The 12,274-nt window shown below is 39.3% G+C and overlaps 1 protein-coding gene across 4 annotated transcripts in view; it reads left to right on the forward strand.

Moving 5' to 3' along the window:
* Nucleotides 1-12,274, forward strand: part of FBXW7 (F-box and WD repeat domain containing 7) — a 176,071-nt gene that overhangs the window by 145,837 nt on the left and 17,960 nt on the right. For all 4 annotated transcript variants that reach the window (XR_005256878.1, XM_038136409.1, XM_038136411.1 and 1 more), the window contains 2 exons: nt 2,800-2,941; nt 10,021-10,155. Coding sequence is in view for 3 of the 4 variants with exons in the window: in XM_038136409.1 (XP_037992337.1) it covers nt 2,800-2,941; nt 10,021-10,155 (277 nt within the window). In the remaining variant the exon portion in view is untranslated. The remainder of the gene's footprint in view (nt 1-2,799; nt 2,942-10,020; nt 10,156-12,274) is intronic.

Here is a 12,274-nt window from a genome sequence, read left to right on the forward strand (position 1 = left end):
TCTTGGGAATAAAGTCAATCAGATTTTAAAAAGGGACATAACGATAAACCCTAAGACTATTAAAATTGTGATCAAATGTATCACTTTGCTATGGTAACAGGAATGAGAGAATGGAAATTCATGTAGGCAGAGCAGACCATCTGATCTTAACAGGAACACACATGGACTTGCTATCCACAATGTGAAAGTATTAGGGATTCTGCTCTGCTTCCTTGCTGCTCCTGTGTGGTGCCAGGAAGCACAAATCCCTGCTGCTGTTCCTGCCAGGTGCTTCATGGGGTAAAGCACTCCTAACCATGAGCAGCAGCAGCGGGGCAGGGCTGTGGATGCACGCCTTACAACTGCATTCTCACTATGTAGTTGCCATAACAATTGTGCTTGGATGTCACACTGCTTCCCATCCTGTTTGAATTTACACTATTTTGTGGTTTTTTCCCCACTATAAGCATTGTCCCTCCCGTGAGCCTCCCAAGGTTCTCTGGAAATGGCACTTCTTTTGAATGCACTACAGTAGTGTTCAGTCACTGATGGCTCTTGCAAAGTAGTTTATATTTTATTTCTCTTCCTTTAAGAGGTTTATCAGGTGATGAGTGAAAACTGAGGCAGCAGGTCCTAGGGTTGCTTTTCAGATGTGTGAATGCTGCAGCAGAGTAAAGGAGGTGATGTGCTGTTGCTGAGAGGCACTTGTTGCAGCCTCCACATCCCCTGAAGCCTGCAGGTGGTGTCCTCTGATTTCTGAGTCAGTCTAGTGGAAGGACTCTCTTGTTGGCCACCATTTCTTAAGTTGACCCACTGGGAGTTTTCTGCACTCCCAGAAGGGTAAACAGTTCAGCATCAAGGAAAGCATGCTTTTTTGTCAAGTGTGTCTGTCAGGTTCAGAGGAACTGCTGGACTTGTCCATCTTCCACAGAGACGTGACTCATTGTTTCAGGAGGATGAAAACACAGAGGAAAAACGAAGCATGAACAGGTGTCTTGTGGTTTAATCTGAGGTCAAAGGAAAGAAACTTTTAGACCATGTTTTGAATAACTGGTTTTGGCTGAGAACTAGTTTACAGCAGAAGAAAATAAAGTGTAACAGTTCTACTGGGGCAAGTTCAAGGCTACATCCTGCTCAGAACCAATAAAAGCTAATTTCAAATGCCTTATTTTGGACCTTGAATGATAGACCTTGTGCTGGATCTCTGTGCAGGTGATTAGAATGACTAAGCTGTAAAATCACATTTTTATTTTAAAAATACTCTAAACTGACATTACTTGGATTTTGAGTAGTTATTGGCATAAAAGAATCCTTAAATAACATTTGATCCTCCTCTCTTAAACGCTTTGATTTGGTTTTATCTAAATAATATGTAGGCAAATGATGCAGTTCTTGTGCCTGCTTGTTTCCATTTTCCCTAGGATCAGGGTCTCTAAAATTGACCAGCTGATGAACTTTGTTTGCATATAACAGGTTAAGTCAGTAAACAAATGCCATTGGGAGGATCCTTCATCTCTGAAACAGTATTTTCATACTGGCTTCTGTTTCTGTTATTACTCAGCAAAATGAACAGTTAAAAATAGGCCTGCTCAAACCAATCTTTACTTTTCTTGACCAGTTTGGGTAAATGTTAGGACATGCCATGATTGTCCTTCAGAATAAGGAAGAGTAGACTGAAATATTTGTAGAGCATAATGAGGTAAATATTAAAATGAACTTGCCTTGCATCATTTAAAGCTATTCCTGTAGCCACTGAAAAACCAGTAAACCCTCTAAGTTCATGCCTACTAAAAAGCTGGGTTTATCCTACAAAAAAGCAGAGGGTTTTTTTGAGTCTCTCACTATATTTAAAGAGTTCATCCTTGTGCAAATACCACTAGGGTTCCATATTTCCTGCTAGGGAATACAGCTTTGATATTCTATGAATGAAGTATTTTACATTATGTATAAAAAACAAAACAAAACCACCCCCCCCCCAAAAAAAAAAAGAAAAGAAAAGAAAAGAAAAACTAATCCTAAACATGAAAAAAAACAACCAAACAAAAAACCCCAAACCAGAAAACACGGTCAGCTGTATTTCTTTAGACTCTTACAATAGTAGCTTAATCCCAGCTCTTTTAGAAGCTCCATTCCGTACGAATGAGCTGGTTTTTAGCATGTCAGAGTGAAAAAATCAAACTGTGATTCAGAGAGCACCTTTGACTCCTTTTCCCTTTTCACTTCACACACCCCCCCTTCAATTCCTGTGTCCTTCCATCAGCACACAAACTTTAAAAGACCATATAGAGTATTTCAAAGCCCAATTCCAGACCACTAAGCCAGTAGAACTGCTTGATATTACTAGCTCTTTGTCAACAAAATATATTAAAACCTGAAAATAGATTTTTTTTCCTTTCTGTTTGGAGATGGAGCAGCACTAGCACATTTCACATACAGGTGGAATTCTGAGATCTGGCTTCCTACATCCCCCATCAGAAGGCAGCAGTGTAGCCCAGAAGGAAAGGAATGTGTAAACCTGTATCTTTGCACACAACTTGCTGGGCTGTTAACAGAGTGATTATTTTTCAGCCTTGAAATGTGATCCCTGTTTCTCCTCTAGTTGGAGGGCTGGTGCTGCAGTGGTAGAAGCAGGCAGATTTATCCAAGTGAGGGACTGACCTCTTGAGTGACCTGCAGAACAATTCTTCACACTAATGCTTTTGCACGAAGCTAAAGAGTTGAAGTGATAGTTGCAAATTATGTAGTAGATTTTTTTTTTGTTCTCTTGTGAATTTTCCTTGATGTTTTACCTATGGCTGTCACTTTTCATTTGTATGGCAGTACCACGGGGCTGGTGCCATGTTCCGCCACGCCGACGACGTTTGGGGACCTGCGGGCAGCCAATGGCCAGGGACAGCAGCGGCGCCGCATCACATCCGTGCAGCCACCCTCCGGCCTCCAGGAATGGCTGAAAATGTTTCAGGTAACTGTGCTTGCAGAAATAAGCATCTGAAGCAGCTCTGCCTCCATGGTTTATGTAAGGGAGCGCTTCAGTAGAGTTGGTCCTCCTTGTACATCCCAGAATGTCTCTGCCACTGATTTAGTGTTCTCTTGCAATAACAAATGGGCATCAGCTTTAAGGAATACTTGTTCCCTGTTTCAGCAGAAAATAACAGCTTTAACTGGTTTCTTAATAATATAATCCTTCCTGTTTAATGCTTTCACACCTTCTGCAAAGTCTGTCCAACATGTAAGGGCTACCTGCATGGCCTCAAGCCATTTTTGCTTGAGACTAATAAGCTTTGGTGCATGGTTTGCTTCAGTGCAGTTACAGCTCTAGATTTGTCACAAGTCTGGTGTCTTCTAAGAATAGAAAGAAAAGTTTATCAAAAATAGATTAAAAGGAAACTCAGTGTGTATTTTTACTGATCTCTGTGTACTGAACATGTCAGCCAGCACATGTGTACAGCTGAAGGAAGAGGTTTTTTGTATCTTTTTAAATGCCTTCAGCAACGCCTAAAAATTGCTTATCTGGACAAAAGAAAAGATGTGAAGGACCAATGCGATGGACTGCTTGCACAGGTTGAAACTGAAATCTGCCTGGACACCAGTCAGGGGGCACCTGAGACAATTTTCTAAATGTTAATACAAGCAAAGTTTGGGGCAAGCGTCTCCTTCTGGTCCACAGCCTGTACCATGGAGATCTTAACATTTTGTTCTGTATTTTTAAGAAGCAGGGATGAGTCTTAGTCATTGATTTGAAAAATGGAAATATTATGTCTTCCTATCTTGATTAATAAACCGTTCCTTCTAAAAGCATTTTCAAAAGGAGCAACTAACAAATACAGGCATTGTTTCAATTACTGTAACAGGCAAAGATAAAAGAACAATATTGTAGATACAGGTATCTATCATACAATTTTGCAGGCAGAAGTGTGCTTTGGCTTGATTCATGCTGCCGCATAATACCATTGATCTCAATCACTGTCAGTTCTGAACATTAAAATAATAATGTAGAACCTCTTTCCTCTTTATTTTTACACATTTATGTTCTGCTTAAACCAGTGGAAGCTTGAAGTTGGAATTCTTGTACACATCATTCAATTTCTTAAAAATATTCACATTTAATTACTGTGGTGTATCTTTTTTGAGACTGTTCATAGAAATATGACTTTTTAACCCCTAAGAATCATATTTGAATGGTACTACGTGTATTTATATGGAAATGTCAAACTACCTTGTATTTTAACATTTTGTAATGTTAGAACATTTGTACTAACAAAAGCTATTTTGTTACAATATGTAACCTACATCAATGTAAGATTGATAGTTAGTGACAGTTACATATTTTTGAAAAAGATCATGAAAGGCTGGAGTGTTTGAGAGTGCTGCAGACACCCATGACAGTAAGAGCAATGCTATTGGCTGTTTGGTTAGGATCAGTAGTCTGTAAGCCCATGAAAGTTTTGCCTATGAAGACAAATGTGTACAGTGTGTAATGAGAAAACATGTTTTAATACATATATATTTAGATACTTTCAACTTGTCAAAATACTTAAATGCCTAAATGTTGATCTATACTATTGAGAGAGAGAGGGAGGCCTCTTTCTCCTAACTGGAGATCATTGAGCAGCACTTATTGATCACATCTGTCACTGGTAGTTTTTTTTGCATTCACAAAAGGGAGTCCCTTACTTTTGAAGAAAACCTTTCAGAGTCGTGTGGCTCTAACTCAGTGTTACATCTGCTTGCCTCCTCATTTTCTATGTGCTTATTTTTCACGTGAGTTTCATGAAGGGGGCAAGTCTTAAACAGCCAAATGATAAAAGCACATTCATAGGGGAGGTGGCTCTGCCCAAAGGGCAGGATTAAATGGCACATGCAGCATCATTCTTGCAATACAAAGTTTTTCCTGTAGAGAAACAGGAATGAGAGAGCGTCCTTCGTGTACTGTGTACTTGCTAGTCCAGCTTAATAGCTCTCTTATTTTATATGAAAATACAGTTCCAAATAATTTTAAAGCTAAATTTCTAGAGGCATGTGAGGGGGGCATATGTACTGTTTCAGGGAAAACTGTTCTTTGGCACAGAAGCTGGCAGTGACCAGTGATACTTAGCTATTTGGAGGACTCTCACCTGTATGTTGGCCTTCAGTCCTTCTCCTGTGTTATCTTTACAGATAAAATCAAGACCACTTTGCAAATATTAAGAAAACTTAAGATGGTCTATAAGGTTTTTTTAAAATTTACTTTTTATATGTACTTCCTGTTGTTATGTTTTATAGTGGATCTAAGCCTTTTATTTTTAAAGTAGTGAAATAATGCAGAAGGGAGAAACAGCTGTGTAGTTCCACTTTCTCTTTAAAAATAAAGTTGTATATGGATTTCAATGAAGTCTGGAGAGAAGAATAGAAACGCATTTTATTAGATTCAAGCCACTTCATTTCTTAAAGGCCTATTTATTTTTTCTGGTTTGCAGTGGCTCTTGACTTCAGGTCTTTTTAAAATCGACTTTAAGAGTTTTTAAAACCCAGTGCCCAAGTGTGTCTTTACCAAATTTCTTCCTTTACAAGAAGTTTTAAATCATCAAATTGCTTGCCATAAGGAAAAAAAGTCAGCTGGATGCTAAGGTCAGTCAGATGTGGTATTTACTTTAAAAATTATTAAGCTTTCCCTTCTTCCTACTTCATATACTTGGGGTGTTGGGTTTTTTTATTTAAGTATTTTATTTTAAAATGGCATTTTCATGGAAAATTGATTTTGAAAAGTTGTTCCATACACACCAATATAGGCAATCACTTTGAATAGCTAGTGAATGCTATCATTTTACCTACAACCGGAAGCATTCTTTTTCACAGCAGTTTAGATAGTGTCCAAAATGCTTTTGCCATATCTGGCATTTTTTACATAAATAGTTGGCTTAGTCACCTAAATTCAAATTGCTTACCGTTCTCCCTTCCAAAGATGCTCAGGAATGAATACATGTACAACTGAAAAGTCCACCTCTTACGTGAAGCAGGCATAAAGATTGTACCATAACCAGCATTGCAGCATTTTCTGCTCTGTGTCTTGTGGTGGGACTAGGTCAAGGGTTGGAGTTTCTGTGCAACCCCTACCTGCAGCTCTGGAGAGATCTGCACTGCAGCTTCACGCCCCTCTTGGCTGCATCACCATTCCTGGCTTGTTTCAGAGCAGTCCTGCAGACTTACAGCAGGTCCCCTGCCCGTCCCTTTGGTTTGGCTCTCGTGGCAGTTTTGTTGTGTACAAGTTCAGCTGGTTTCAGAGAAACTCTATGTTATCCAACCTCCATAAGGGTTGTAGGGTCTGAGCCAGTCACAGCATCTCTAGACAAGGTCCACCATGTGTGCTGCAAATGTTCAGCCCAGGGGACCAGGCTGGGGACTGGGACTCTGATATGGGTTAATGAGGGGACTTCAGCACCAGCTGCTCCCGAGTCCCTCCTGGTGTGACAAACTACTTGCTGTACAGCTCTACAGCTGTAGATGGTGTTTCTTTCAGTGCTTATGTGCTATTTTTATCCAGACTGAGAAACCCTCGAGGTAGGGGATGGCAGGGTTTTGGATAGCTGATCCAAGAGCTGGACAGAAGCAGGCTTCAAGAAGAGCCCTTCTGCAGGTCTCGCTGATGACAGACCTCCATTAACAGAATTTAGTAATGGAGAACAGCACCCTGAAGTTCAACTCTTTAAAATAGATTGTCCTTAATATACCTATTATAGCAAAAGGATATAATTGCTACAAGCTGTAATTGTCCAAATTGAAGGTAGAAGATGAGAGCTGAGTAATAGAAGAGTGCAGGTCATGGAAGAGGAGAGGTGCAGAAAGAGATGATGATAAAAAAACAGGTGGCAGCTTAGACAGAAGGTGTGAGGTTGAAGTTGTAGAAGCAGCAATGTTGTTTATATTGATTGCAAGAAAAGGAAGACATTTACCCAGAGTAGTGAAGGGGAAAAAGAAGGGATAGTTTTCAGTTAGGTAGTGCCATTGTTACAGCAGCTGCTTTACTGGATGAAGAAATGGTATGAAAAGGCTTTGGCTGACAAATCAACACATTCCTGAGGAAATGGGAGCAAAGAGGGGATATGTTTCTTTAGGATTCTGAAATCATTCAAAGAGCAGTATCAGTGGGCCCTGCTGGCTTCCCAAGGGCTATCTGAATGAATCCTGGAGTTATCTTTTCTAAGGGAACCCCTGCTCATAATGAAAACTTTATTCAATTTTACATTAAAATTAAATTTCAGTTTTGAAGACAAGGAAAGCAAAGGAAGACAATTAAGCAAAAGTATTTTAAAGATAAAGTATATTCTTTACAAGGACCTTCAATTTGAAAGGGAATTGCCTGGTAGAAATCCAAGGTGTCTGGTCACGATGCAACCTGTCTCAAAAGTCTGTGGTATTCTATAAGGTATGAAACTTTGCAAACTGGCACACAGTTTACTTTTTCTTTCTGTTTTGCAACGTTTGTTCACTGTTGTTTCTCATCAAAGCCACAGTTACTCCTTATCCTTTCTGCCTGATGAGCTACATGCAGTTTTCTTGCAAATGGATCAAGCTACAGGGCCCAGAAACAGAATTTACTAGTCTTGTGTTCATTAATGCAAACAGTTGTATTCATCTGGCAAGGCTTCCTCCCAATTTTCCATGCCAGACATTTCCCTCAGAGACCCCTTACCAACTGTAGCTGGAGGTTTGTTTGCTTAAGTGAAAGACTGAGGGGACAATGTCCTAGAGACAACATTTTGTAGCAGTTGATTGCTTAAGAAGATCCGTAGGAAGCTGCCTGTACCCGTCCCCTAATGATGACAGACAGATAAAAGAGGGTTCTGCTTTTAGTCATTAGCAACTCTTTCCCAGTCTTGAATCTTTTCCCTTTTCTGTCCAGATCTGTATTAAGTTTTAAAAACCAACTAAGTGTAAGAGAGTTACAGATTAAGATAGCATACAGTGACATTATGAATCAATAATATGTTGGTAACTGCAGCAAACAATGCTCTTCAGGTAGAGTTGTTCTGATTTAGTAAATGTAGGTGCTTATAAATTAAGAGTAGACTGACCTTGGAAATTTATATAAGGAAGTAGCACCAGTATTGCTTTCCCTCTTTTTAATTCTCCTAAATTCAAACACGGCTGAGAGATGACATTAAAGACTGCAAACGTTTGTACCTAACACCAACTAAGCTGTGGGTTAATGAAACAAACAGCAGTTGGAAAGTTGGTGGGATAAACAGCACTTCAGTGCATGATTTATGGAGCACTGCTCTGTGATGCAAATGTTTCTTTTGAAAGAAATTTATAATAAAACTGTTTCAACAGGACTGCTGCAACTTTGCCTGAGACAGTCTTGTTTGTTTTTAATATTCTGAAGTATTGGGTATGGGACATGAAAACCCTCATCTCCCGTGGTGATTCTGCATTCTCACAGGTGGATGGAGAATGTTTTCTTGCCACCTTAAACCATTTTACCAATTGCCCACAGCGTGTGGAAAGGCTCAGGTCAGGAACTTCCTCCTCCATTAGGGTAGGCTGGCACACTTTTGCTGCAGGGCAGGGGCATGGCAGTGGGGTGAGGCAGCTGCTGTGCACAGCTGCTCCCACGGCAGTCCCACGGAGTGCTCGCTCCGTAACCGAGCCGCCTCCGCTGCCCTGAGGTACTCAGGTCACTTGGAAGTCCCCATGGCCATCGTTTGGGTAAATTATACTTCTACTGACATTTCAAGTACTTTGATGCTTTAATTAGGGAGAAATGATTCAATGCTGTGATCTTTTTACATTGAGTAAAGCTGCGTATTTCTCTGCTTTGCATTGACTTTCAGAAATTCCACCTTCTTCTTCACTTGCCTCATTGTTCTTGCAGAACCTGCACAGTACACTAACATTGTAGTATTGTGGAGACCAGAGTGAATTGTCAGATTCAAATCCAAATTTAGAGCACGAGTAGTAAAGCTCCTGAGATACATGGCAGACTAATACAGAAATCTAAATTGTAAGGTATCTTGCCCTCTTTTTTTAAGTTTGAGTTAGCCTCTTATGTTAACTGTAATATCATTTGTATGTGCTAATTTACTTGTAAATGTCACTCTAGAAGACATTTGAGAATAGGAATGTGAATCTGCTCTCAAAAACTGTGATGTCTCATTTTCTCTCTAAGGCTTTATTTGTGCTCTAATTCTGTTGCTAGATCAACTAGCAGTAGTTGTTGTTTTTTTCTGTATTTTTTTTCTTTTAATTGTTTTCATATAACGAATCAAAGCTCTTTGATGAGCACAAATGAGTTTAAGACATGATTTTTAGATCCTCAGTATATTAAGTTACAAATTTTTTTTCCTACAAATGATGCTTCTCATCTGCTATGCTCCCAATTGAGTGCCTTATTAAAATCTTCAAATTTTATAGCGCCCATTAGTAAAAATGTGGAGTAAGAAAATTACCAATCAAAATTCCCTGTTTATTCAAGTGTAAGTTGATACTTACAAAATATGCATTGGTTTATAGCCAAGATTCTGAAATTACAACATTGTCACTTAGGGACACACTGTAGTAATAACCAGAGAGCAAGCTAATGTACTTTTCAAGAAAGTTTTTTACTTTCCTTTCCTCTTATTTCAAGATTTTGGTCTACCAGATGAAGGTTAAAAGCTATCATCTCACTTGAATGCACAATGGAAAAAGGATGTTCATTCTATTGCAACCCCTCCATTGTCTGTAGCATGTGTGTAGATTTCATCAACTTCAAAAGAAGCTTAATTAATTCAATTATTATTACTAAATATTATTATCTATTTAATTGCCAATCTGTATGTGCGTATAACAAATCCTTTCTTAGCTTATGAATTAGTGTAGTAATTTTGAATATTTTGTGTTGATTAACTCCTCATTTTTGTGTCATTAGCACGAGCATTTATCTCCTGGCTTTCTATATGCTTGTATGTAGTTCGATGAGGAAACTTAATTTGCCTTGTTGGCACAGCAGTGGCACTTATTGGTATAAACCAAACCAGTTTGTTTAACTAAGCTCGCTCTTTCTTTCTTCTTCTTCCCTTGCAGAGCTGGAGCGGACCAGAGAAGTTACTTGCTTTAGATGAACTCATTGATAGTTGTGAACCAACACAAGTAAAACACATGATGCAAGTGATAGAGCCCCAGTTTCAAAGAGACTTCATTTCCTTGCTCCCAAAAGAGGTGAGAATTATGGAGTAATATTGCATTCTGAAATGCCTTGGCTGCCATCTTTACAAAACTTTTGTGCTCATTTTGCCAACGCAGCAATGTAAACTCATGGTAGAGGTTCACTGTTTGGAACGCTGCCATAGCATGTCTACTATCATTTCAGGTTGACATATCTCTGTTTCTTGATAGCATTTAAATACTTGGAAATGCAGATGACCCCTTTAAACAAAATCCCAATAGCTCTAAAAATATCTCTGTATCTTAATTTGGCCAATTGTGCTTATTTTGGGGAACTAATTCTGTTAGGGCACAAACACACAAAGATTTCCTCTGGATGTAAGACCTCTCTGCACATTATTCTCTGAGTGTAAGCATTATTTTTAATGCTGTAAGTGGTGAGTGTTTTGTTATTGTTATTTTTGAATTTATTTTAGACAAATGGAACAATAAAATCTCTACCAAATATGCAAAAAGTAAACCCAGAAAAGCACTTCTTACTGAGGATCAAGCTAAACTGTAATTAAGCAGACATCTCACAGTAAATCCTTCACTGAAAATCAGATCACGTTGTATCCAGTTAAAGAGAAACTGAGATTTAGATTTTGGTGTGTGTAACTAAGTGCTGTCCACACAAGAGTAATTTGTGATGTCATCACAACTAGAACATGAGGGTGGATATGCAAGGTTATACACCCGGTTTGCTGCAGTTACTGAATGAATGTATTTTAGTTGTCTTATAAATATTACTTTTCACTTTGATTTGTTTTAGGGAGTTAAGTGTCAATTCCTAACACTTTGCAAAGCAAGTTCTTTTAAGTTATTCTGGTGTTTGTATTTGGTTGCTATGTTTGACATAGTTTTATTACCTCAAGACTGTTTCGTGTCTCTGTTCTTTGACACTATTTTCTGGCATATATCCTATTTTTGAATACTTGCATGTACAAAACCCTTCTTTCCTTTACTACACTATCATATCCTCACAAGTCTGGAAGTGTCACAGCCTTCCCTTGCTGGCTGGCATTTGTAAGGGCTGGAATCAATTTATGCAGCAAGTATTAACTTAGTACACAGGACATGAGATTAGTATTTAGAGAAGTAGTTCCTGCAGCAGCCTTCTCAGAGAGTGGAAAGGACACTGGGGGAGGAGAAGAGTTCAGCAGCACCTCCCATGGTTGCCATATTTCTGGAGAAGCTGTCCAAAGCATCAGAGGCAGAGGAAGGCAACAAGACTTTATATTTTGAAGAGACAGAAGATACCTTGCCACTTCTGCATCCATTCAGTCTGGAAATTTAACCAATTGATAACAGTAACTCAGAGATCAGTTCTCTTTGTGTGATTTCATGGCAATACTCATTGAAGTACAACCAGTGATCTAGTTACACTGTAACTAAAGATCTTGTGATAATTTCAGTTTTCACAATGTCTTCACAGGAGAAATACAGTACTTAGCAGTAAAACTTCCTCACTTGGGTTTCTTCACTCCCCTGTAAACTACTAATGTTTAATTTGTTTATTTCTGGTGGGATTCCTGCCTCTTGAAACCAGAATATTGTAATGTGTAGCTTCATGACAGGCTGACTTCACCAGTGAAGTTGGCTTGAATAATTTCTGCTTCCTAACCCCGAGTCACTGTCACCAAAATTACCCGAGTTAAAAAAGCCATGGAACTGACTCCACCATCTCCTCTGCTGTTCCCTCACCCCGATCTCCTCAGCAGGGCTGTCCCCAGCTGCTGAGTGCTGGCTGCAGTGGGGGGTGATGCTCTGAGCTGTGGGGGCACGAGTGAGTTGTTGGGGTCAGTAATTCCATGAGGAGGCTTCCCTGGCAAAGGCAGCATCCTGTGAAAACACGCTCCCTTGGGCTGTCGCTCCGTGTTAACATCTGTGCTTAGCTCCAGTGCCGTTGGATGCAGTGCACTGATGGTATTAGCAAACCAGAACAGGAAAATGATGTGGACAGGAGGGCTTTGCATCAAAACCATTGTCTGCAATGCAAAGGCAGTAGCATAAATGCCAAATAACCGTGGAAATGTTTGTTTTCCTCCCAAGAAAACAACAGTCGAACAGTTAACATGAAGTAAATACTCTTGTTTTCTTGCTGAGACTTTAGAAATAATTATTCAAATTACTT

This window comes from Motacilla alba, chromosome 4 (assembly GCF_015832195.1).
Source record: "Motacilla alba alba isolate MOTALB_02 chromosome 4, Motacilla_alba_V1.0_pri, whole genome shotgun sequence".
Taxonomy (NCBI): Eukaryota; Metazoa; Chordata; class Aves; order Passeriformes; family Motacillidae; genus Motacilla; species Motacilla alba.